At 38.6% G+C, this 26,101-nt stretch overlaps 1 protein-coding gene across 2 annotated transcripts; it reads right to left on the bottom strand.

Annotated features, from left to right (window-relative positions):
• Positions 1-25,634, bottom strand: SERINC3 (serine incorporator 3). Of its 2 annotated transcripts, none has more exons than XM_077168107.1 (10): positions 25,469-25,634; positions 21,368-21,529; positions 20,588-20,781; positions 19,666-19,745; positions 11,659-11,796; positions 8,892-9,061; positions 8,045-8,135; positions 7,179-7,359; positions 3,135-3,359; positions 1-2,484 (listed from the first exon to the last, which is right to left on the bottom strand). In XM_077168107.1, the coding sequence occupies exons 1-10, from the start codon at positions 25,505-25,507 to the stop codon at positions 2,346-2,348; spliced, it is 1,419 nt and encodes a 472-aa protein (XP_077024222.1). In that variant the 5' UTR covers positions 25,508-25,634; the 3' UTR covers positions 1-2,345. The 2 variants fall into 2 exon arrangements, with proteins under 2 accessions (XP_077024222.1, XP_077024226.1); XM_077168111.1 differs by lacking the exon at positions 25,469-25,634 and adding an exon at positions 25,133-25,245.
• Between the last annotated feature and the right edge of the window lie 467 nt (positions 25,635-26,101).

Below are 26,101 nucleotides of genomic sequence, written 5' to 3'. Positions count from 1 at the left end.
TCATGAGAAAAAATCAAAACTTTATTGGACTTTGTTACACATCTTACAGTTTTGCACTGCTTTTGTTTTCAATTACATAAGGTGGAGGTGGGGCACTGTTATCTTTTTTAAGTTTATGGCCTTCAAAGGTCACAGTCTAACTGGCTCTTCTGTTAAAGAAAATGGAGTATCTCTCTCTGCTTCACACTGATAAAACAAATGGCTAAATCTCCCGTCTTGTCCCCCCAAATCCCTTGCAACTTTATCTCTGAACCCTTGACATAAGCTACTGGAATGAAAGACAGTGGTTCTGATAAGTCATAGTAAGCCCTGCTTCCCTACCCTCCCCCCCCACCACCACCACCCCAGCTGAGAGTGTCCCCTCTATGTTTCGTCTGCTTAATTTTCTTAAGTAACACCTCAAATTTTGGCTTTGAACATTGTCCAGGCTCATTTTAGAAGATATTGATTAGTAGCTGCTGTCAGAGTACTTAAAATGTTTAAAAACTTTGCAAAGTAACTTTATTCTCTAAAAATCTTATGTACTACATAATGTCTTGTAAAAATGAAGAGAACACCGAGGCTCAGGAGGTAGTCATTTGCCCGAGGTCAAGATTACAAAACACAGGGTATACTCAAATATTTCTTCAGCAACCAGTTTGACAGCGAGAAAATGGCAAAGCTGAGGTGCAAATGGTCTGACTCCCAAGCCTCTGCTTACAACCATTCTTAAATGACCACCTTCATCCTTCTAATCCAACCTGCTCCTCGTTTCTTGCCTAAATAAAAGGAACTACCATCTGTCCATTTTAAACCAGAATCACTCCAGAATCTACTACTCCCTCCATATGCAATCAACTGTCAACTTACAAATTTTAGTTACTAAGTAGCTCTCAGCTGTCAAGTTCTCCCCATCTCTACTTTCACTTCTCTATTTCATACTAATATGAAGCCCCATGGTCTCATCAATCTTATATCCATTCTCAATATATCAGCCACAGTGACTGAAGACAAAATTTGTTCCTATCACTGTGATATGCTTCCTGTTGCACTCAACATAAGGTCCAAATGCTTTAGTGTGGTTTCCAAAGCTCTTTAAAACATAGTTCCTACTCACTTCACCCCATTGTAGCTTTATTGAACATTTTTTTTTATCTCCCAGCTTTTAAAATGCAGTTTCATCTGCCCTTCAGCAATGATTTCCTACTTCCCCATTTCTCTCTTAGTTAATTCCTACCAGTTTTTGGATTAGACACTGTTCATCCAGAAAGCCTACCATGACACTGTCCCCACCCTCAGCATTCCCTCCTTTGAGCCCTCTACAATTCCTAAATCAAAGCAGTTATTATATACCACATTGTAACCCCCTGCCTGTCTGCTCATTTTCACCCTCCTAAGTCCAAGATAGCATGTTTACAGTTGTATCTCTAAAACTAAACATTGCCTGGTGGAGAACACTCAGTAAAAAGACCATCCTGCTAGGTGCTTAATAAACCTGACTACCCATATCAGTCCCAAAAATGAAGAATGACTGCTAACTCATAAAAGCTGTTAAAGAAAGGGCCTTAAAAAGTAAAGTCTATTTTAATAAAATACCTTTACAGTACAAATGGAATAAATTCACATGCATTTTAATTTTACACACTCATAATATGTAAACTACATAGACTAAATAGTGTTGCAGTATTTTCCCAAGTAAATCTTCACTTAGCAAAACCTACAAAGCATGTATTGAAATGAACATATCTGCCAAAGCCATGGACTACAATCAAGGAGCAGCATCAATGCTGTTAGTGTAAAAAACAGAAAGAAAATGAAAAAAACTGTCGAAGCAGTAGCCTTATCAGCAACCAATCTCCTGGGGAAGGGCCCACACACATATTCCTTTCCCTAAATACTATGATGCTACACCTCTTGAGAGTTTAAGCAATAATACAGAGTGCTTTGTTTATCTCACGAATTAGGGCTTTCATATAAATGCATTTTTTTTTTTTTTGCTTTTTTAAGGATATTGCAATAGAAACATACTGATGGCCTCAAATATCCAACATTTTTATCTTATATCTTAAGGTTGTAGGAACCTACAGTACTTTATAAAGAACTCTTCACAGCATACCTGTACTTCCCTTTAAAACATAAAAAAAAGTTCCTTTTGCAATATATCCTTACAAATAAACATAATATAAATGAAAAGTTTAGATCCTGCATCAAGAATTATGCCATCTTTTATAATCTGGGGTATAGACAAATCTGCAAAGCGTTCACTTAATATTTTAGTTGAAGCAAAAATAAGAGGAATATGAGTGTTCAGCATAGAAGACCTTTATGGGTTTCAGTGGTCTCCTGAATGGTCTCCACTCAGAGCTTCAGCTGAAGTCCCGACTGGTGAGGACAAGAGGAGCCACAAGGGTCCAGACGTAAAGGAAGAGGCAGACCCAGCTGGAGACGATCTTGACCCACACAGCTGGCCACGTGTAGGTCATACTCTCAAACTCTGCATGGGGGCTAAGAAAACAGGATAGAGTCAGGTAGAGGGGTTCCTCATGATATCAGCATCCAGCAACCCCCCCAGCCAAAGCCAAGAAAGTCTCCAGGGAAAGTTGGCTGGTACTACCCCCCAGTAAGGCTCTAGAGGAGACCTGATGAAGCTGCTGCTTTCTGTTTTTAGGAGCAGGAGATTGTCTTTCAGATGGCTTTTATCTCCTTGCCTGCATAAAGACCCCGGCTAGTCTACTCCTTGGTAAGGTTCTTTAGAATTTCTGGTTATTCTTGTCTTTGGCAAAAGTCTAGATGAAATGGCCTTCCTGAAACTTCCCTTCCTCTGCACATTACTTGATCAGAACACTTGAATATGGTCATCTCTAGACACAGAAAAATACTGGTGAACAAGGGGGGAAAGGATTGCTTTATGTCACAAATTTGGCTCTCTAGTAACTTAAGTCTAGAAGAACTCCCCACAATTTGCACTGCAAGAATTTCAAGTGGGTTTTAAAAACAAGAGGAGAAGTCAGTAAGATTTCATAAAAGAGTCACATGGGATACAACTCCAAAATATGGGCAAAGAAGAGGACTAGGAAGTGAGGACAATGGATGGAGATTTTACAGGCAGGCAGGGGGCTAAGAGGTTGGTCACCTGTTTGGTTTATGCCTCCTACCTGTTCCACTTGGTCAGGGTCATCATGACGTACAAGGAAGCCAGGCAGAGCATAAGATGGAAGAAGGAGTAGTTGTACTGCACTCCCTCCTTCTCATTGTCCACCGCCCGCCGAGGCTGTCCATCTTCATCACCAGCACCACTGGTAGCTGCATCACTGAGGATCACACTGTCACTCCCTGACAGGGTCAACTTGCTCACTTGGCTATGGCTGGAAGTACGGAAGCTGGAAAATGATCCCAAGGAACACAAATCAGAAAAGGGCCATGATGATGAACTGCTGCCATTGGCGTGTATGCATGAAGGTAATTTCTGAGCTGCTCTACCTCAGAGACTGAGTTAAAGGCCTTCTGAAGGCCTTGCTTAAAGTTAGGGGCTGTTGTCTGTTGTCACGAGACAGAGAGTCCTCTCATCAGTTATTCTACAGTGGCTTAAACATTTAGGAGTTCCCCATAACATACTATTTTCTCTCAGTGTCTACCTCCAAGATTCACAAATGCCTCTTTCATGCTTACTTAGTATGTACCACCCAGCTATCTAACTCACCCTTAATTCAATAGACTGTGTGGGATTTCTTCCAGAAAACCCTCCCTGACATCACCCTCTCACTGGGCTGGGTTAAGAGACATTCCTGAATTCCCACCGTCTCCTAGGCTTCCCTCGGCCACAATACTTATACTGTGTTGAAAGGAGCTGTTTAAATTCCTGTCTCTCTTGTAATCTAAAAAACTCTTTAACTATGATTTTAGTTATCTATGCATCTCTGGCACACAGCAGGTACTCACTAAAAGTTTAGGACAAAAACTACATCATCTCAATAGAAACAGTAAAAGCATTAGACAAAATTTAATACACTTTCATAATAAAAACACTCAATAGACTAGGAAGAGAAGGGAGCTCAACCCAAGAAAGGGCATCTATGAAAACCCCCCAGCTAACATCATACTTAAAAGACAAAAACTGAAAGGCTTTCCCTCTAAAATGAGGACCGAGACAAGGATGTCCATTCTTACCATTTCCATTCAACACTATACTGGAGTTTCTAGCCAGAGCAATTAGGCTAGGGGAAAAAAAGGAAAGAATCCAGACTTGAAAAAAAAAAGAGTAAAACCATTGTAAATCTGCAGATGACTTGAACTTCTATGGAGTAAATCCTAAGGAATTCACACCCACAAAAAAATTATTATAATAAATTAGTTCAGAAAGGCTGCAGGACAGAAGAGCAATCACACAAAAATCCATTGTATTTCTATATACCAGCAATTAACCCCAAAATTAAATCAGGAAATAATTATATTTACAAAACCAAAGAATAAAGACATAGGAATAAATGTAACAAAAGAAATATATGACTTGCTGTATGCTAAGAACTATAAAACATCATTGAAAGAAATTTAAAAAGATGTAAATAGATAGACAACCCATGATCGTGGATCAGAATGAATACTGCTGAGATGGCAAAACTCCCCCAAATTGATCTACAGAGTCAACGCTATCCCCATCAAAATCGCTGCTGTTTTTGCAGAAATTGACAAGTTTATCCTAATTTCATAAGGAAATGCAAGGGACCTAGACTAGCTAAAGCAATCTTGCAAAAGAACAGAGTTAGAGGACTCACATTTACTGATTTCAAAACTTAATACAAAGCTAGTGTTCTGAACAGTACAGTATTGGTGAGAGGCTAATATACAGAAAAATAGAGAAATGAGAGTCCAGAAAGAAACCCTTACATTTATGGATAATTGATTTTTGATAAGGATGCCAGGACAAATAAATGGAGAAAGAATAGTCGGTCTTTTCAACAAATGGTGCTGGGACAACTGGATGACATGCAAAAGAATGACACTGGGTTCCTTACCCCAAACGATACACAAAAATTAACTCAAATGGATCAGTGACCTAAATGCAAGCATGAAAACTCTTAAACTTTTGTGCTTATAATATCAGAAAGTGAACAGACAATACACAAGATGAGAAAAAAAATATTTGCAAATTATGTGTCTGATACAGGATTTGAATTCAGAATCTATAAAGAACTCTTACAACTTAACAATAGAAAGGACAAATAACCTAATTTAAAATGGGCAAAAGATTTAAATAGACATTTTTCAAAGGAGATACTAAGATGACCAATAAGCACATGAAAAGGTACTCAACATCAATAATTATTAGGGAAATGTGACTCAAACACACCTGAGATTCCACTTCACACCTACTATAAGACAGCTAAAATTAAAAAGACAATTATAAGTACTACGGAAGATGTGGAAAAACTGCAAGCTTCATACATTGCTGCAGGATTATAAAATGATGCAGTCACTTTGTAAAGTTCAAAAACGTTAAAACACAGAGGTACCATATGATTCAGCAATTCCACTTCTATATTCACGAGAACTGAAAACATGCATCTATACAAAAACTGGTACACAAATATTCATAGTTCTATTATTCATAATCGTCAGAAAATAGAAACAACTCAAATATCCATCAAGTGACAAATGGGTAAATAAAATGTAGTATATCCATACAATGGAACAATATTCAGCAATGGAAAAGAATGAAACACTGACATATGCTACAACATGGATAAACTCTGAAAACAGCAAATGAAAGGAGCTAGTCACAAAAGACCAAATTTTGTATGATTCCATGTACAGAAATGTTCAGACTAGGTAAATCCATAGAGTCAGAAGCAGATTAGTGGTTTACAGAGGCTAAAGGAAGAGGGAATGGGAAGTGACTGTTAAGGGGAAAGAGTTCCTTTTCAGGGTGATGAAAATGTTCTAAAACTGATTGTGGTGAAGGTCTGCTCAACTCTGTGAATATAATACAAACCAATGAACTATACACTTTAAAAGGATGAATTCTACGGTATGTAGATTATATCTCAATTAAAAAAAAAGCTATGCCAAAAGCAAAAACAAAAACACCCACAGATAAATAGAAACAAATGAGTGTGGTTGTGTGCCAGTAAAACTTTATTTACAAAATCAGACAGCTAACCCTTGGGCCTTTGGTTTGCCAAATCAAGTTCTAAGCAATCATTTAAAAAAATTAGGTAAATCTATGCATAATGTTACAGAAAGCTGTCAAAATTATATCAACAAATAGATGTTTCAGAAAAGTATGTGTATTTATACAATATGCCTCTAATTTATTTTAAAAGTTAAATCTATTAAATGGTATAAATAAAATTATGTAATTATACATAATTATATATTAAATCACACACGTAATTATATATGAAATTGTATCTATCTGTGTTAGACAGATAGAGGGAAGGAAGGAAGGAAACGAAGGGGGAAAAAGCCTGAAATAATATACATCAAAATGCTAATCATGGGAGAGGTAGATTTGGAAGGACAGGATACTTTCATTTCCTACTTTTCTCTTTTATTAGTTCATATAAACAAACTCATAGTTTATATAAACAAACTCATCCTTCGATCATTTTTATTGATTATTTCTTATTGTAAATAGTCACATATACAATCATTGTTTAAAAAGTAGAAAATATCAATAAAAACAGAGACGAGGGGTGGGGTGACGATGGCTCAGTGGCAGAATTCTCGCCCCCCATGCCGGAGGCCCGGGTTTGATTCCCGGTGCCTGCCCATGAGAGAAAAAAAACACACACAAAAACAGAGGTGAGGATGTATATAAACTGATAAACTTGGTTATCTCTGGTATCTTTGGATTACTTTAACTTTAGATGCATTTAATTCTGTGGTTGTTTAGTTTACAATGATAGGGTATTAAAATAATCAGGAAATACACATGTTAAAAACAATGCTCACTGATCTATGGTCAGATGAGGACTTTATCCTCCTAAAGAAAGAAGGTATCTTTGTGAAGCAGGGGAATTAACTGATGACAGAATTTACTGAACTTTAAGAAAAGTACATTACATCTGGGTAACTAAGTTAAGTAAAGGAAGGTTTCAATAAAAAAGAGGTAAGAAGGTTTTTTCCTTCTCAGTTGCTTTTTGAAAATAAAATAGCCTCTTCACACTATGCGATCTCGTCCTAAGTGCCTTTTAACTTACCTAGAATATATAAGGCAGATAACAAAGACCAGCAGCCCGATAGCGTTCTCTACATCGAGTTGAGGCCCGCCCTTTGATGGTGGAGTAGAGGTAGGGGGCAGAGCAGTTGAATTTCCAGGAGCCAAGGCTGGTGCAGCCACGTGCTTGATAATGCTCAGCAGGTGGGGGTTGCAGGGGCCACCTGAAAATGGGGAATGTCTCAATATCCCTACTAACAGCTCATCCTGTTCCAAAAAAGACTCTGAGGAGTAGGATCATACATTGTTCAGTCACGTTGTGAAACCAGCGAGTATCAGACACAGAAGAATCTGAAACTTAACAGTCAGTACCAGTATCTATGCGGCAACTAATGACTTAAGAAACAATAAGGTATCTGTCAGGTTACACAAATATCAATCTTGACTTTACTGGTTTTGTAGTTTTTTTGGTTCTATAGTTATATAGAGGCTTTAGGCACAAGGAGTTTATCCCTGGTTTTGCTTGTATACGGTTACATAGGAATCATTAGGGGATCTGTAATAAATGTTTAACTTTAAAAGAAATCCACAGAATATCTTATAGAGAAATAATGCTGTAGTAACTACAAAAGGAGATTGCCTCCAGCTCCTTTTGTTTGTTCTAGTGCCAGTTAAAGTAATTCTGCAAATTGTAGAATAATGCTGCCCTTGTCTAGAGATTTTAGGCAGTCTGACTTAGTCCAGGATAAAGTCCAGTGCTGTCAGCTAAGAAGAGTTTTCAGACATATAGTAACATACTGTACATTAGGGGCTTTGTTTTGTTTGTTGAGCATTTCTTCCAGCTCCTACCAAAGGAGTAATTTCCTACTGCATTTCATCAATAGAATGTACTACTACCAATTCCCTTACCAGGTTCATTGGTCATGGCTGACCACGTGAGGTACATGGTGTAGAGGGTGATGACAGAGGACTGCAGGAGGCCAGAACGAGGTTGGTGTTCCTAGGGAATCAAAAGGAAAACAATGCCACAGGGACTGCAAGGGCTGACTCTAAAAACCAGTCATCCTCTGGGACTCGTGAACTGTTATTAACAGACACCTTCTGATTCTGCTTGACAGTTCCAAGATAATAAGTAACCTTTCAATTTCTTGAGTTAGCTTGCAAAAGAACAAAGAAAGACGAAGCATGTTGTACTAATGGTTTTCAAGATAGCTCATCACCCTGGAGATTTTTGTGTATCAGACACAGGCTCTGATTTTTCTAATTCCGTGGTGTAAGGGAAACAGTATAAACTCAGCTTTGTCACTAACTAACCAGATGTCACATCATTTTTTGTGATTTCAGCTTTCTTATTTTTAAGAGGATGCTCTTTTCATATATAAAACTCTATGAATTGTTTAAAATATGGTATTTAAAACTTAAGAGTTTTATTTTTAAACATTAAAATCAATGATTTTTGGGCAGGCCACAGTGGCTCAGCAGGTAAGAGTGCTTGCCTGCCATGCCCGAGGACCCGGGTTCGATTCCCGGTGCCTGCCCATGTAAAAAAATAATAATAATAAAAAAGATAAATAAATAAAATCAATGATTTTTTTTCTAGGATGAGTTCCCTAAATTTTCTTGGCCAATGACTCATAAGAACCACTCCTATGAGTTAAACACCTTCATAAGAAGTACAAATTCTGAAGTTATCTAGATTTTAAGCTTGGCATTAATTAAAACCTTCTGTAGGAGAAGCAGCAGAAAACAACCATACCTGAACTTTTGGATGGATTGATAAAACAGAAACCACAACGCAGAGGATCAGATTAATACTGATAAAGAACTTGTTGCTTGTGCAGTCATCTGGTTTGGTGTAGTATATGTAGAACAACGTAACAGAGATGATTGACAGGATATAAATGACACTTGTGACAGACAGTAAAACTGTAAAAAAAAGGGAAACCAATATAAATGCCCACAATAGTAATAAAAATAAACCTAATAAATGGAAACCAATTTTCTTCTACTCCATTTAAAAGGGGGCATTATTTTACTCTTATAGTGAGCAACAATTTGCCGAGAAATTACAAGAGTCCCAAGGTCTACGTTCAGGTTGTGTTACAAGATGGCTCAAGGTTACATTCCAAAATTCACCAAGCAACTGAATTCACATCCTGGATACCTAATTTTATTTCATGGGTTGGGTAGCCAGATATCTGATCATTCTAGATAGAGTACACTAACTATATGTTGAATAATGTGCACTGTAAGCACATTAGAAACCTAGAAGATTTCTGGGCCCTCAAAATGGCCCAGTTCAGATGTCAGGGATGATGTTAGGGGAAAAGAGAATAGACAGGCATCTTTTTTTTTTTTTTAAAAGCAATAAGCATTTATTATTATTCATTGTCTATGGTTGATTGGACAGTTCTTCTGATCTTATCTGGGCTCATTCATGTGTCTGTGGTCAGCTACAGGCTGGGTACAGAGCTCTGCTGATATCAGCTGATGTTTTGCACATGTTTGATCACTAGCTGAATACAGCTGTTTTTTTTTTTTAACTGGAGATATCTTCATGGACATACAGTTCATCCAAAGTATACAGTCAATGGCTCACAATATCATCACATAGTTGTATTCATCACCATTATCATTTTTAGAACATTTGCATCACTCCAGAAAAGGAAATAAAAACTCATACATACCATGACCCCCACCCCTCCCCCTCACTGACCACTAATATTGCAATCTACCCATTTTTTTAACCCCTTATCACCCCCCTATTGTTTGTTTGTTATAGGCATCTTTTTAATCAATGTTTCTGCTGCAGCCACTGGCTACTGAAATCCATTCCTTATTCCTGAGCTGGGAAAGTGGCTCATTTGTTATTTTTTTTTTTTTTTTTTTTTTTTTTAAAGAGAGAGGGAGGAAGGGAAGGAAAGACAGAGAAGGAAGGAAGGATGGAAGGAAGGAAGGGAGGAAGAAAGGGAAACATTTTTAAACATTTTCTTGTTTTATTATATTTTGTTTGTTTGTTTGTTTTTTTCACATGGGCTGGGGCCGGGAATTGAACCGGGGTCCTCCGGCACGGCAGGCAAGCACTCTTGCCCGCTGAGCCACCGCGGCCCGCCCTCATTTGTTATTTTCAAATATCTAAGCTAATGTTTCTTTCTAGTCACATGAATAATCAACAATTAGCTGTGTAACTCTCTGATAATTAGAAAAAAAATAAAGCAGAATGTACAGTATCCTCAGACCAGCAGTAGCAATGTTGCGCTCAGTTAATACCAAATTTCTCTACTTATAGCTACTCCAAAATATAGCCAATATAGAACCCATTATTAAGTTCTTCTAAAAGCTGAGTGATCCAAAATGAATTATAGAAGACAAAAGTAAGTGAATTGGTAATAAAGAAAATAAATCTTTATTAGAATGAAGTAAAGGATTTTCAGGATTCCCAACCCGTAACGATAGATGATAAAGACTATTTTAAAAATCCTTTGTCTAAAGAAATAGTCATAACAAACACTTTAAGAGACCAACAAATATAAAAATATGGTACATCTATTCCACAGAATACCATGCAGTTGTTAAGTGCCTAAATCATACTTATATTCAATGCCATGGAAGGATATTCATCATATACTTAATGAAAAGAGCAAGCCCTGGAAAAATATCTAGGATGATTCTATTTGCATTTAAATATAAAAATAATATGTATGTGCAAAAACATATAGAAAAGGTAGGGAAATGTACCTTACAACTGTAGAGAAAAATGAATTGCAGGTGACTAAAAGCAGGTTTTCATATTTATTCTTTAAATAAAGCACATATATTACATGTACATGTATTATGTATGTATAAATATTATGACTCGTTTTACCTTTTCTATTCATTGAAGATAAGGATGTATGTATAGGGAAAAACTGGAGGGAAAGAGACTAATATATTAATAGTGAGTAACCGCTAGATAGTTGGATTATGGAAGATTTGTTTTCTTTTGTGACAGTATGTTTCTAAGTTCTTGATACAGAGCATCTATTACTTTTATAAAAGGGAAGAGGGTGGGGGAAGAATCTCAACAACTGCTATTTTTTTTTAAACGAGATATGGCTGAATGGTTGCCCCTAGTAAGTAGAGAGATCTAAAGTGCCCCATCCCCCATCCCTAGGAGACTGTAGGTTATACTCTCAACCTAGAAATCTTAAGTGCCATTTTTCTACCAGAAAACTTTCAAGAGAGATGTGAAGATAAGGTAGTAAAAACGAAGACTATGCTACCAAATACAAAACAACTCTTCTTTCTTGTCTAAACACATCTAATTACATTACCCTAAATAATCTCTAAATAAATGAATTGGGAGAATTCAGTGATTTATATTGTGTTACTCCCTTTCAGTAACACATATAATTCATAATTGACTCAACTGGGAAATTATCTTAATGGGGAGCTCGTACATTTAAATCCATGGAGGTTATATCGGACACTGTTTACTGTAGCATAACACAGTGTGGCTTTCTCAGGTGAGTTGCGACACCTACCGGCATACCAGCATCTTGGGTTTCGTTCTTCCATTCGATTTACCCAAAATTCATTCACAGAGTGAGCCGAGTCCACCAAGAGCAACAGCTGGATGAGGATGAAGAAGAAGGCTCCCACGAGGCCGACAGCAAACCAGGCTACAGACCCAAAGGACAGACTGTGCTTAGTCGCAGACAATGTTTCAGGGTGTAACTGTCCATTATTCTCAACGGATCTCAAGTCAAACAAGGGAGACAGAGACGACAAAGACAACATCCTCTGCCTCTAGCAGGACAGCAGGACAATTCCAACTCCACGTTCAAAGGTCTTTTCTGAGATATGTTCTGTTGGGTGTCAGGCCTTTTGAAACCTGTTATAGCCTGTGCTAAAGGGAGCCTAGAACATGACCTTCTGAACCGTGTTACAGTAAATAATAAAAATTCATTTATTAATTAAAAAAATTTAACAAACAAAATATAACATTAACATAGATAACCAGTAATTCACAATATCAATTAGTTGCATATTCATCATTTCTTAGAACATTTGCATCCATTCAAAAAAGAAATAAAAAGACAATAGAAAAAGAAATAAAATGAAGACAAAAAAAGAAAAAAAAAAGATTGTACCTACCATACCCCTTACCCCTCGCTTTCACTGATCACTACTAGCATTTCAAACTAAATTTATTTTAACATTTGTTCCCCCTATTATTTATTTTTATTCCATATGTTCTACTCGTTTGTTGATAAGGAGCATCAGACACAAGATTTTCACAATCACACAGTCACACTGTGAAAGCTATATCATTATTCAATCATCCTCAAGAAACATGGCTACTGGAACACAGCTCTACATTTTCAGGCAATTCCCTCCAGCCTCTCCATTACATCTTGAACAACAAGATGATATCTACTCAATGTGTGAGAATAACCTCCAGGATAACTTCTCAACTCTGTTCGGAATCTCTCAGCCATTGACACTTCGTCTCATTTCACTCTTACCCCTTTTGGTCGAGAAGGTTTTCTCAATCCCTTAACGCTAAGTCTCAGCACATTCTAGGGTTTTTCTCAATCCCTTGATTCTGAGTCTCAGCTCATTCTAGGATTTCTGTCCCATGTTGCCAGGAAGGTCCACACCTCTGGGAGTCATGTCCCATGTAGACAGGGGAGAGTGGTGAGATTGCTTGTTGTGTTGGCTGGAGAGAGAGAGGCCGTATCTGAGCAACAAAAGAGGCTCTCCTGGGGGTAACTCTTAGGCCTAAATTTTAAGTAGACTTGACCTATCCTTTGCAGGGTTAAGTTTCATATGAAAAAACCCCAAGACTGGGGGCTCAGCCTATAGCTTTGGTTGTCCACACTGCTTGTGAGACTATCAAGAATTCAACTTGGGGAGGGGGCCAAGATGGCGGCTTAGTAAGGTATGCGCGTCTTAGTTCCTCCTCCAGAGCAACTACTAGGTGACCAGGAACAGTGCAGAACAGCTCCCGGGGCCACGGCAGGGACCGGACACACAGCGTACCCCAGTCTGGACCGTCAGCGAGACTCCGCTGTGGTGAGCTCCCCGAGTGGCACGCGCTTCCCCGGGCCGCGGCAGCTGGCGGCCGGCGCCCCTCCCTCCCTCCTTCCTGGACTGGCTGAGAGTCTCAGAGAGGTAAGTTTCCCAAGCCGCGGTGGCCAGCGCCCCTCTTTCATGGGCGGCTACCCGGACCGGCTACAAGTCTCAGATCGGCGGGTTCCCCAAGCCGCAGCGGCCAGCGACCGGCGCCCCTCCCCCATGGGTGGCTTCCCGGTCCAGCGGCAGATCTCGGATTGGCGAGTTCCCCAGGCTGTGGCGGCCGGCACCGGTGCCCCTCCCCCACAGGCGGCTTCCAGGTCCGGTAGCAGTTCCCCGGGCCGTGGCGGCCAGCACCCCTCCCCCACAGGTGGCTGCCCGGAGGGAGAGGAGGGACTTTCCGACAGAGGCAGGGACTGGGTCCAACCAAACACCAAGAGTGGCATTAATAAAGGAGCCACAACATCTTTTGCTGGTGGGACCCGCAGACAGACAAGTGCCACCTACTGGGCAGGATAAAAAAACAGAGCCCAGAGACTTCACAGGAAAGTCTTTCAACCTGCTGGGTCTCACACTCAGGGAAATCCGATTAAATGCCCAGACGCCAGCAAAACATAAGAAAACACACCAGGAAAATTGAAGATATGGCCCAGTCAAAGGAACAAACCAATAGCTCAAATGAGATACAGGAGCTGAGACAACTAATTCTGAATATACGAACAGAAATGGAAAACCTCTTCAAACACCAAATCAATAAATTGAGGGAGGACATGAAGAAGGCAAGGGATGAACAAAAAGAATAAATGGAAAGTCTGAAAAAACAAATCACAGAATTTATGGGAATGAAAGATACAGTAGAAGAGATGAAAAGAAACAATGGAAACCTACAATGGTAGATTTCAAGAGACAGAGGTTAGAATTAGTGAACTGGAGGATGGAACATCTGAAATCCAAAAAGAAACAGAAACTATAAGGAAAAGAATGGAAAAATTTGAGCAGGGGCTCAGGGAATTGAATGATAATATGAAGTGCACAAATATACGTGTTGTGGGTGTCCCAGAAGGAGAAGAGAAGGGAAAAGGAGGAGAAAAACTATGGAAGAAATTATCACTGAAAATTTCCCAACTCTTATGAAAGACCTAAAATTACAGGTCCAAGAAGTGCAGTGCACCCCAAAGAGAATAGATCCAAATAGGCATTCTCCAAGACACTTACTTGTTAGAATGTCAGAGGTCAAAGAGAAAGAGAGGATCTTGAAAGCAGCAAGAGAAAAACAATCCATCACATACAAGGGAAACCCAATAAGACTATGTGTAGATTTCTCAACAGAAACCATGGAGGCAAGAAGACAGTGGGATGATATATTTAAATTACTAAAGAGAAAAACTGCCAACCAAGAATTCTATATCCAGCAAAATTGTCCTTCAAAAATGAGGGAGAAATTAAAACATTTTCAGACAAAAAGTCACTGAGAGAATTTGTGACGAAGAGACCAGCTCTGCAAGAAATACTAAAGGGAGCACTAGAGTCAGATATGAAAAGACAGAAGAGAGAGGTGTGGAGAAGAGTGTAGAAAGAAGGAAAATTAGATATGATATATATAATACAAAAGGCAAAATGGCAGAGGAAAGTATTATAAAAACAGTAATAACACTAAATGTTAATGGACTGAATTCCCCAATCAAAAGACATAGACTGGCAGAATGGATTAAAAACAGAATCCTTCTATATGCTGTCTACAGGAAACACATCTTAGACCCAAAGATAAACACAGGTTGAAAGTGAAAGGTTGGGAAAAGATATTTCATGCAAATAACAACCAGAAGAGGGCAGGAGTAGCTATACTAATATCCAACAAATTAGACTTCAAATGTAAAACAGTTAAAAGAGACAAAGAAGGATACTATCTACTAATAAAAGGAACAATTAAACAAGAAAACATAACAATCATAAATATTTACGCACCGAATCAGAATGCCCCAAATACGTGAGGAATACACTACAAATACTGAAAAGGGAAATAGACACATCTACCATAATAGTTGGAGACTTCAATTCCCCACTCTCATCAATGGACAGAACATCTAGACAGAGGATCAATAAAGAAACAGAGAATTTGAATATTACAATAAATGAGCTAGACTTAACAGACATTTATAGGACATTACACCCCACAACAACAGGATACACCTTTTTCTCAAGTGCTCATGGATCATTCTCAAAGACAGACCATATGCTGGGTCACAAAGCAAGCCTCAACAAATTTAAAAAGATAGAAATCATATACAACACTTTCTCAGATCACAAAGGAATGAAGTTGGAAATCAATAATAGGCAGAGTGCCAGAAAATTCACAAATACGTGGAGGCTCAACAACACACTCTTAAACAACCAGTGGGTCAAGGAAGAAATTACAAGAAAAATTAGTAAATATCTCGAGGCGAATGAAAATGAAAACACAACATATCAAAACCTATGGGACGCAGCAAAGGCAGTGCTAAGAGGGAAATTTACTTCCCTAAATGCCTATATCAAAAAAGAAGAAAGGGCAAAAATTCAGGAATTAACTGTCCACTTGGAAGAACTGGAGAAAGAACAGCAAACTAACCCCAAAGCAAGCAAAAGGAAAGAAATAACAAAGATTAGAGCAGAAATAAATGAAATTGAGAACATGAAAACAATAGAGAAAATCAATAAGACCTGAAGTTGGTTCTATGAGAAAATCAACAAGATTGATGGGCCCTTAGCAAGATTGACAAAAAGAAGAAGAGAGAGGACGCAAATAAATAGGATCAGAAATGGAGGAGGAGACATAACCACTGACCTCACAGAAATAAAGGAGGTAATAACAGGATACTATGAACAACTTTATGCTAATAAATACAACAATGTAGATGAAATGGACAAGTTCCTAGAAAGGCATGAACAACCAACTTTGACTCAAGAAGAAATAGATGACCTCAACAAACCAATCACAAGTAAAGAAATTGAATCAGTCATTCAAAAGCTTCCCAAAAAGAAAAGTCCAGGACCAGACAGCTTCACATGTGAATTCTACCAAACATTCCAGAAAGAATTAGTACCAACCCTGCTCAAACTCTTCAAAAAAACTGAAGTGGAGGAAAAGCTACCTAATTCATTCTATGAAGCCAACATCACCCTCATACCAAAACCAGGCAAAGATATTACAAAAATAGAAAACTACAGACCAATCTCTCTAATGAATATAGATGCAAAAATCCTCAACAAAATTCTAGCAAATCGAATCCAGCCAACACATTAAAAGAATTATACATCATGACCAAGTAGGATTCATCCCAGGTATGCAAGGATGGTTCAACATAAGAAAATCAATTAATGTAACACACACCATATCAGCAAATCAAAGCAGAAAAATCACATGATCATCTCAATTGATGCAGAGAAGGCATTTGACAAGATTCAACATCCGTTCCTGTTGAAAACACTTCAAAGGATAGGAATACAAGGGAACCTCCTTAAAATGATAGAGGGAATATATGAAAAACCCACAACTAATATCATCCTCAATGGGGAAAAATTGAAAACTTTCCCCCTAAGATCAGGAACAAGACAAGGATGTCCATTATCACCACTATTATTCAACATCGTGTTGGAGGTTCTAGCCAGAGCAATTAGACAAGAAAAAGAAATACCAGGCATCAAAATTGGAAAGGAAGAAGTAAAACTATCACTGTTTGCAGACAATATGATACTATACGTCGAAAACCCGGAAAAATCCACAACAAAACTACTAGAGCTAATAAATGAGTACAGCAAAGTAGCAGGTTACAAGATCAACATTCAAAAATCTGTAGTGTTTCTATACACTAGCAATGAACAAGCTGAGGGGGAAATCAAGAAACGAATTCCATTTACAATTGCAACTAAAAGAATAAAATACTTAGGAATAAATTTAACTAAAGAGACAAAAGACCTATACAAAGAAAACTACAAAAAACTGTTAAAAGAAATCACAGAAGACCTAAATAGATGGAAGGGCATACCGTGTTCATGGATTGGAAGACTAAATATAGTTAAGAGGTCAATTCTAGCTAAATTGATTTACAGATTCAATGCAATACCAATCAAAATCCCAACAACTTATTTTTCAGAAATAGAAAAACCAATAAGCAAATTTATCTGGAAGGGCAGGGTGCCCCGAATTGCTAAAAGTATCTTGAGGAAAAAACACGAAGCTGGAGATCTCATGCTGCCTGACTTTAAGGCATATTATGAAGCCACAGTGGTCAAAACAGCATGGTACTGGCATAAAAATAGATATATCGACCAATGGAATCGAATAGAGTGCTCAGATATAGACCCTCTCATCTATGGACATTTGATCTTTGATAAGGCAGTCAAGCCAACTCACCTGGGACAGAACAGTCTCTTCAACAAATGGTGCCTAGAGAACTGGATATCCATATGCAAAAGAATGAAAGAAGGCCCACCCATATCTCACACCCTACACAAAAGTTAACTCAAAATGGATCAAAGATCTAAACATTAGGTCTAAGACCATAAAACAGTTAGAGGAAAATATAGGGAGATATCTTATGAATCTTACAATTGGAGGCGGTTTTATGGACCTTAAACCTAAAGCAAGAGCACTGAAGAAATAAATAAATAAATGGGAGCACCTCAAAATTAAACACTTTTGTGCATCAAAGAACTTCATCAAGAAAGTAGAAAGACAGCCTACACAACAGGAGACAATATTTGGAAACGACATATCAGATAAAGGTCTAGTATCCAGAATTTATAAAGAGATTGTTCAACTCAACAACAAAAAGACAGCCAACCCAATTACAAAATGTGAAAAAGACTTGAACAGACACCTACCAGAATAGGAAATACAAATGGCCGAAAGGCACATGAAGAGATGCTCCATGTCCCTGGCCATTAGAGAAATGCAAATCAAAACCACAATGAGATATCATCTCACACCCACCAGAATGACCATTATCAACAAAACAGAACATGACAAGTGCTGGAGAGGATGCCGAGAAAGAGGCACACTTATCCACTGTTGGTGGGAATGTCAAATGGTGCAACCACTGTGGAAGGCAGTTTGGCGGTTCCTCAAAAAGGTGAATATAGAATTGCCATACGACCCAGCAATACCATTGCTAGGTATCTACTCAGAGGACTTAAGGGCAAAGACACAAAGGGACATTTGCACACCAATGTTTATAGCAGCATTATTTACAATTGCAAAGAGACGGAAACAGCCAAAATGTCCATCAACAGACGAGTGGCTAAACAAGGTGTGGTATATACATACGATGGAATATTATGCAGCTTTAAGACAGAATAAACTTATGAAGCATGTAATAACATGGATGGACCTAGAGAACATTATGCTGAGTGAGACTAGCCAAAAACTAAAGGACCAATACTGTATGGTCCCACTGATGTGAACCGACATTAGGGAATAAACTTGGAATATGTCATTGGTAACAGAGACCATCAGCAGATAGAAATAGGGTAAGATAATGGGTAATTGGAGCTGAAGGGATACAGACTGTGCAACAAGAGTGGATACAAAAACTCAGAAATGGACAGCACAATACTACCTAATTGTAATGTAATTAGGTTAAAACACTGAATGAAGCTGCATCTGAGGTATAGTTTTTTTTTTCTTTTTTTCTTTTTTTTAATTTTTTCCTCTCTATTATCGTTTTATTTCTTTTTCTGTTGTCTTTCTATTTCTTTTTCTAAATCGATGCAAATGTACTAAGAAACGATGAATATGCATCTGTGTGATGATATTAAGAATTACTGATTGTATATGTAGAATGGAATGATTTCTAAATGTGTTAGTTAATTTTTGTAATTAATAAAAAATAAAAATAAAAAATAAAAAAAAAAAGAATTCAACTTGGGGAAGTTGAATTTCTCCCCATTCTCACCATTCCCCGAAGGGGGCTTTGCAAATACTTTTCCGCTCACTGATCGAATCACTCTGGGATTCATCATGGCATCACTCTGGGCAAACCAATAAAATGTCATGTCCTACCTGCGATTCCAAGTACTCATGATGATAAACCTTTTTCTTTACTTTAGAAAGGGAAAATTACAGTGGAAATCCACAGACGTCACTTTGTACCATGTTAAAGACAGCAGGTTAAGAGAGAACAGTGGAACACAAGAGTTACAGTGCTTATGTTGACAAGTTTTGATTAACCTAGTATTGCAAGTGAGAAGGTAAACTATTAAATATTGGCAAAAGGTTAACAAGTGGTTTCAGAAAAGCTGTGAAGGGGGCTGAATGCCTTCTGGCTTTAATCAACAAACTTAATTGATGTCTTAATATTACTAGCAAGTCACAAAACTGGACACAATGTCATTTAACAGCCAGTTCTGCAGTATCAGTAATGAAAATGTAGTTTTAATGCAATCATGTGGAGTCTGTATATCTTATAATTAACGTCCTCAATAGTGAGCCATACCTGTGGTGAAATGACCTTCAGGAATGTAGAAAGATCCAACCATGATACCAACAATGGCAGCAATTTTGAAGAACCAAAACCTATATAAAAATATAAAATATAAAAATGTATTACTCTTTACTCTTCATGCTGGGGAAAATGAATTTCTGAAACGCAAAAATAATGCCATAATAGGATTTCCAACACCACTGTCTGGGCTTATGTCTTCATTTGATATGAGAATACTTAATTCAGTATTCCACACAACTTAAGGATGAACCTTAGCACAAAGAATAAAACACTCACATCCATAGTAAGAGAAATGTGTAACTTTAGAGACTCCTTAATTTTAGCACTTAATAGTAGGAATTCTAGGGAATTCTAAACGAACAGTTAGCTAAATAAGCTAAATAAGGAGCTATTAACTATTCATTTGGGGAAAAAGTTATCATTTACTCCTTATTCTACAAGGTAGGATATATATCCCCACAATCATACAGCTCAGTATAGGCAAAGCCAGGCACAAACCCAATTTTCAGTCCACAATCTGTAATGACTGTATTGTATGGCAGTCATTTGGAACTGGACAGATCTGAGTTTCAATCTAGCTTTAGCCCTCACTGTCTGAGAGATCTCGGGCAATTTATTTAACTTCTCTGAAATTCAGTTAGTGTATCTATGAAAAGGGGACTATAATATACCTAAAATGTATAAAACTCCTTTAAGTGTTCTACTGAGAATTAGAATATATGTAAAAGAGGAATTGGGAGTCAGGAGTGGGAAGCAAATCAGTAGCCCAGACAGATTCAGTTTATCTTTTTCTATATTGTTTAAATACATGAAGTACAAAATTACCTTTAAACAATAGAAATCACTATATATATTAGTACCTAGCACAGTGCCTGAACTGTGTGATAGGTGTTTAATAAGAAATCTTACATACCCATTGTGTACTGCTGCTCTGGGATCTCTACTTGTTTTCACTTTTAGCATGAGGAGAAAGAAGACAAAGAAAAAGATGGCCAAGGCAAAGTTGATCCGATATATAGCTTTATAACTAACCAGCACATCACAATCTTCATCTTCTTTCATATCAGTCACCTTTATTTTAAATCCCCCTTCACAGAATCCAGGAATCTGGAAAACACAATTTTAATGAGATTGGAATATCCACATTTAAACAAAGACTTTAATCCACTATAGAAAACACTGGATTTATAACATTATTTCAAGCACTGCAAGGATGTCTGTGGGACTTTCCTAATTATACTACAATTCCCTTACAATCTTGTTACCAAATAGTATAACAACTTGCATTTTAAATATAAAAGTCAAGCGCCCTCTTCTTTGCTCTTTTCTGCTGATGAGGTAGGTTATCTCCCATTTTCCAGCTACGAATGAGTCCTTAGAAAGGTGAAAGGTAGACTAACTTAGATGTTTAAATGTTAAACATTCAAGAAAAGACAATGTCTTGGGGCTATTCTTTTAATATTTGTTTTCTCTCAGCTGTTAGGTTAGAGTTTGAAGATGTTCATTCTGACTATCTTTTATATTGTGAGAAAGGACTATCTTCATATTCTACATAGAAAGTAATGAAAAAACCCAACAAATTACACTGAACTTGACTGACCCTCCTACCAGTGAAGAAGTAAATAACAACAATTACAATCAAAATTTTGCAAAATATAAGCAGTAAATTAAGAGAACTATTATTTCTACTTACCTTCTTCAGCTGAGTTCTGACTTCCTCATTCAGCATGATGCAGGACAGAATCATGCCCAGTAAAAGAAACATGGCATAGACCAAGCGGGTCACAGTGGAATTCTTAATGTTGGGACAGCAACTACACAGCAAGCATGATGCACCACTGCAGAGGCATGGCACCTGTGATAAATACACCGCGGGACATCTGAAACCTCTTTCTGTGGATTCCTTCACGACACAGATGTGGCAGAAGAGAAGGCAAACCAAGTTCTGACAAGTTTTAACTGAGAGAAAAGTTAGGCGGTGGGGATGGAACAAAGGTAGTAGAGGAAATGGGGAAAAGCATGGGCCTCTTGGGTCAGACCTGGGTTTAATATTATTTCTGTCACTTTACCTCAGCAAGTTATAAAATCTAAGCCTGTACTTTACCTCAGCAAGTTATAAAATCTAAGCCTGTAAAACAGACTCAGAGAAGCAAGAGATACAAACAGTGGGGACAGGGTGTTTGTGTGCTAGTCTCAGTTTGGTTCCCAGTAATGATCCCTACTATGTGTAGATGCTACCTGTGTGAGTTTTTCCATGGTTCTTGTGATTTGGAGCAAACTGCTCAACTTCTTACAGGCTGTTTTCTCATCTGTAAAACTGGACATAATACTACCTACTCCAAGTTATTACAGGAGGAATGAGATGGGGTCAGGAATGTAAAGGACCTAGCATTATGCCTAATATGTAGAAGAGAAGCTCAATTGAAGGTGGTAGTCATTATTATTTATAATCACAACAGCAACGGGAAACTGATCAGCTGGCTTCAGGCTTCCGACTCTTAACCACAACCTGGGGCAAACAAGTGTCTATCGGGCCACGGATAGAAACCCAGACATTTAACAGCCAAAAACAATGACACTAGTTGGTTGGGTTTATTTCTGTTTGCACTCTCATACTCCTGTTTCCCTTTAGCCATGTTTTTTCCTTTCCAATCCATTTAATCTACATAACTGCTTTCTTACTTATCTGTAATATTTATGATAATATAAATACTTTGAGGGGAGACCACTGGGTGTTATATCTTTTACACCTTCACACAATTAAGCACTCAGTAAACATAAACATCTGTGGAACAAACTTAGCTTACTATATGTTATGTCACTTCCCTATCTCAGTTAATGACAACTCTATTTTTTGTTGCTCAGGCTGAAATCATTCTTAATGCCTTCCTTTTTTCCAACCCCCTGTCCCTATCTGTTGGCAAATCAGCTCTATCCTCAAAATATATCCAGAAACCCAACACTTTAAAGCAAACTTTGCCATCACCTTGGTCCAAACAACTGTTAACTCTCATCCTGATTCAAAGCAATAACTTGCTGCTTCAGCTATCATCATTTCTCTACATGGCAACCCAGAATTATCTTGTTAAAACAGAAATCAGCTCACATCATTCCTCTTTTCAAATTCTGCAGTGGAGTTTATATCACTGAAGGGTAGAAGCCAGTCCTTAAATTGGCCACAAGTCCAAACAATGGGTATTTCCATGATTTAATTTTCTGCTACTTTTCTGATTTCACTTCCTGTTATTCTTCCCCTCACTCATTTCATTCCGGTACCCTGAATGCCTCGCTGTTTCCACCTCGCTGTTTCCAATGGACAAAACAAGCACACTCCCATCTCAGGATTGCTATTCTCTCTGCCTAGAACTCTCTTCCCTGAATTATCAGTATGGCTCAGTCTCTCACTTCCGTTAGGTCTTTACGCAAATGATCCCCCCTCCGTGAGGCCTTCCATACTCACTTTATTTAAACTGTCAACTGCTCCACACGCTGACATTTCCTCTCTTCCTTTCCTGCTTTATTTTTCTCTTAGCACCTCTATCTAACATTTGTTATATTCCTTGTTTATTGTCTGCCTCAACCAGGTAAGTTTCATGCAAAGGGATTTTTGTTTGGTTCAACGAGTATCCCAAAGGCCTAGGAGAGCAGCACCTAGCCCTTAGTAGGCACTCAATATTCACTGAATGAACAGGGAGTAAGAAATTAAGTACAGAGTTTATGTGGTCCTTCGATCTGAAGCTTTTATCTGGCTACTGTGCTTACTGTTTTGATATGTTTATCAATGAAAAAATACCCAAGTTTAATCATCCCTTCAAATAAAAGTGACTGAAGGCTTACTGTGTGACAGGTACTGCTGATGCATGGAAGGGAGATGCAGTCTCTGCCCTGAAACAGCACACGATGGAATGTTCACGGTTCATAATTTTGCCCCTGTGACACTCAAAGGGACTTGCTCACTCCCTTAACATTGCTTTCTGTCACTTACATGTAATTATCTTGAGTAAGAAATGCTAACATACCGCCTCCAAACTACGATTTTTTTCTTCTCATTCTTTCTGATGGTCCCCGTTAAAACGTGGGTTCACATTGTAAGCAAACATTGGAAAGAAAATTGCATTTCATACCTTTTACTCTAAACTTTTTTATAGTAATGAGGCATAACACATAATAAATTACGGATTCAGTCTTCTATATGAAATACTGTTTTTTAATACCTGTTGTTTCAACCAAGCAAGAAAACAATTAAAACAATTATAAAACAGATCTTTTACAAATCATAAAGGAGCTGACTTTAAAACAGTTACTTGTACTTGATGATGCTTTAGCTATTTCACCATTACAAGATTAATATATATGTTTTACAAAACCAAAGTTTTATGGTCACCTTAAAATCTCAAAAAGTCACTGTTCCTCATCTCCAAATAAATTGCCAAAATGCTTCAAAAAAGAAAAAGATGAACCAGAACAATCTTCTTCATTCTGTGGTTTAAAATTCAGTACGTGACTACCAACTACCAATAGAATGGCTTGATGGAGTCAATTCAAATCTTAGTTTTAAATCAAGCCAAAATATGTTTCCGATGATCAGAATAGGAAAGGCACATTTGTTTCAAATTATCAATTCACTGCTTAACTAATGATCTTATTAAGCATAATTCTTACAAATCTATTTGTTTTGGAAACCACTGGTTTGTTCCCCTGATGGGTAGCAAAAATCAGACGAGTGGGTTACACCAGCATTTTTTTTAATGTGATAGAATAAAACACAAATTGCAAAGCAGTCAGTAAAAGTAATAATTATTTCATGAAACTCTGTGTCTAAATAGGTATATTAAATCATTGTGTAAAATGTAGTTCTTACTTTGGGTCAAGGTCCAGATAATTGAAAAACCACTGCTTTCAAGGAATTTACGAAATGTTCTAATGCCTTTATGATTTAGGATCAACAATCTTAAAGGACGAAAAATATCCTGTCCCTCAGAAATTGTCAAATATATCAGTTTGGAAAGTAGGAAACAAGGGAAGGATTTCAAGAAATCATACTCCTTTGAAGCAGATATATGAGGCTACTCCACATACTCTCTTTCATAGAGATTTAATAAAACTCATAGAAATTCAACAGCAATTTCCTTTTTAAAATATAGCATTCAATTCACAGTGATTCAATCCATATATTCACCTTATGGGGAATGCTGGGATGGTTATCCTCATCTTATGAGAAACCAAAGCTAAATATGACTTGTACAAGGTCCCAAAGTTCCAGGCCCTACCTTGCAATTTTGAGTAACAATCCACAAAGCCCTCTTTCCCTTGCACTAAAACTGCAGACAGGCCTCGGTTAAAATCCTAGCTCTATCACATACTGTAGTTCTGGCAAAGTTCCGTGATATGGGATAAAAACATTCAAGCCAGCCCCAATTAAATGACGCCACCTTAAGAAGGTGCTCCGGAAACGAACCTGCGATCCCAGGCCCCAGGAGCTCACATTCCTCGGTCCATTTCAGCTCTCGAGGAATCCGGAGCCGGGAAAGCTCTCAGGGGCGGAGCAACAGGAATTGTAAACAATGGCGGCCCGGCGGTCTCCACAAACCCGGAAGGAGAGCCGCCAGACCCCGGCCTGGGGGCGTCGCAGATTCGGGCCTGGAACCCCGAAGGCCCAACGCAGCCCAGATTCCGGGGCTCTCCGGGCCTCTAGGGGCCGAAGCCGGTCCGGGACTGGGCTTGAGGCTCCCTATAGCCCTTCCCACAAACTGCGAGTCTGGGGGAAGGGGGAACACCAGACCCCAAAACTCACCCAGCTGGCGAGGGAGAAGACGCCCAGCACGGCCCCCATGGTAACGCCGGTGACAGAGGCCGCTGGTCCCGGGGCTTCTACCTAACTGCGGGCCAAGGCGTCTCCCTAGATAGGGAACGCTTCCTTACGCCGAAAGCGCGGCCCGCCCCTCGCTTTCGTCATCACGTTTCCCCGCCCACCGCCCTAGAGCGAGACTGCCGGGCGGGCATCTCCCATTGGCTGGAAGGTTAGGCGGGGCTAAACCGGCCCGAGCTAGGGAAGGAGGCGGGGCTAAGCCGGCGGGTGGCTAGAAAGGAAGGTGGGGCCTATCCAGCCTGGATTTGCCAGACTGAAACCTGCGTTCCTCCGCCTCGTTTCTATTCACGGGATGTGAATTTTGTTCCGAGATCTGCGAATAAGAACGTACACAAGGGATTCATCACTCAGAAAGACTCTCGGCTCGAGGTTCGACATGGCTTCCAATGAGATATCAGATGAAATAGGCCTGGGATTCTCTTCAAAATAATAAGGGGGAATGGTTGGAGAGACCAGTGAATTAGATTTTAGAGGATAGCCATAATCAAGTAAGAGAAACGAAGTGGAGAAGAGGAAAAGGAAAACAAAGACATAAGTTTACTAAGGAAGAATTGAGCA

Source organism: Tamandua tetradactyla, chromosome 1 (genome assembly GCF_023851605.1).
Source record: "Tamandua tetradactyla isolate mTamTet1 chromosome 1, mTamTet1.pri, whole genome shotgun sequence".
Lineage (NCBI taxonomy): Eukaryota > Metazoa > Chordata > Mammalia > Pilosa > Myrmecophagidae > Tamandua > Tamandua tetradactyla.
The sequence above is the reverse complement of the archived record's forward strand: the minus strand, read 5'-3'. Positions and strand labels throughout refer to the sequence as shown.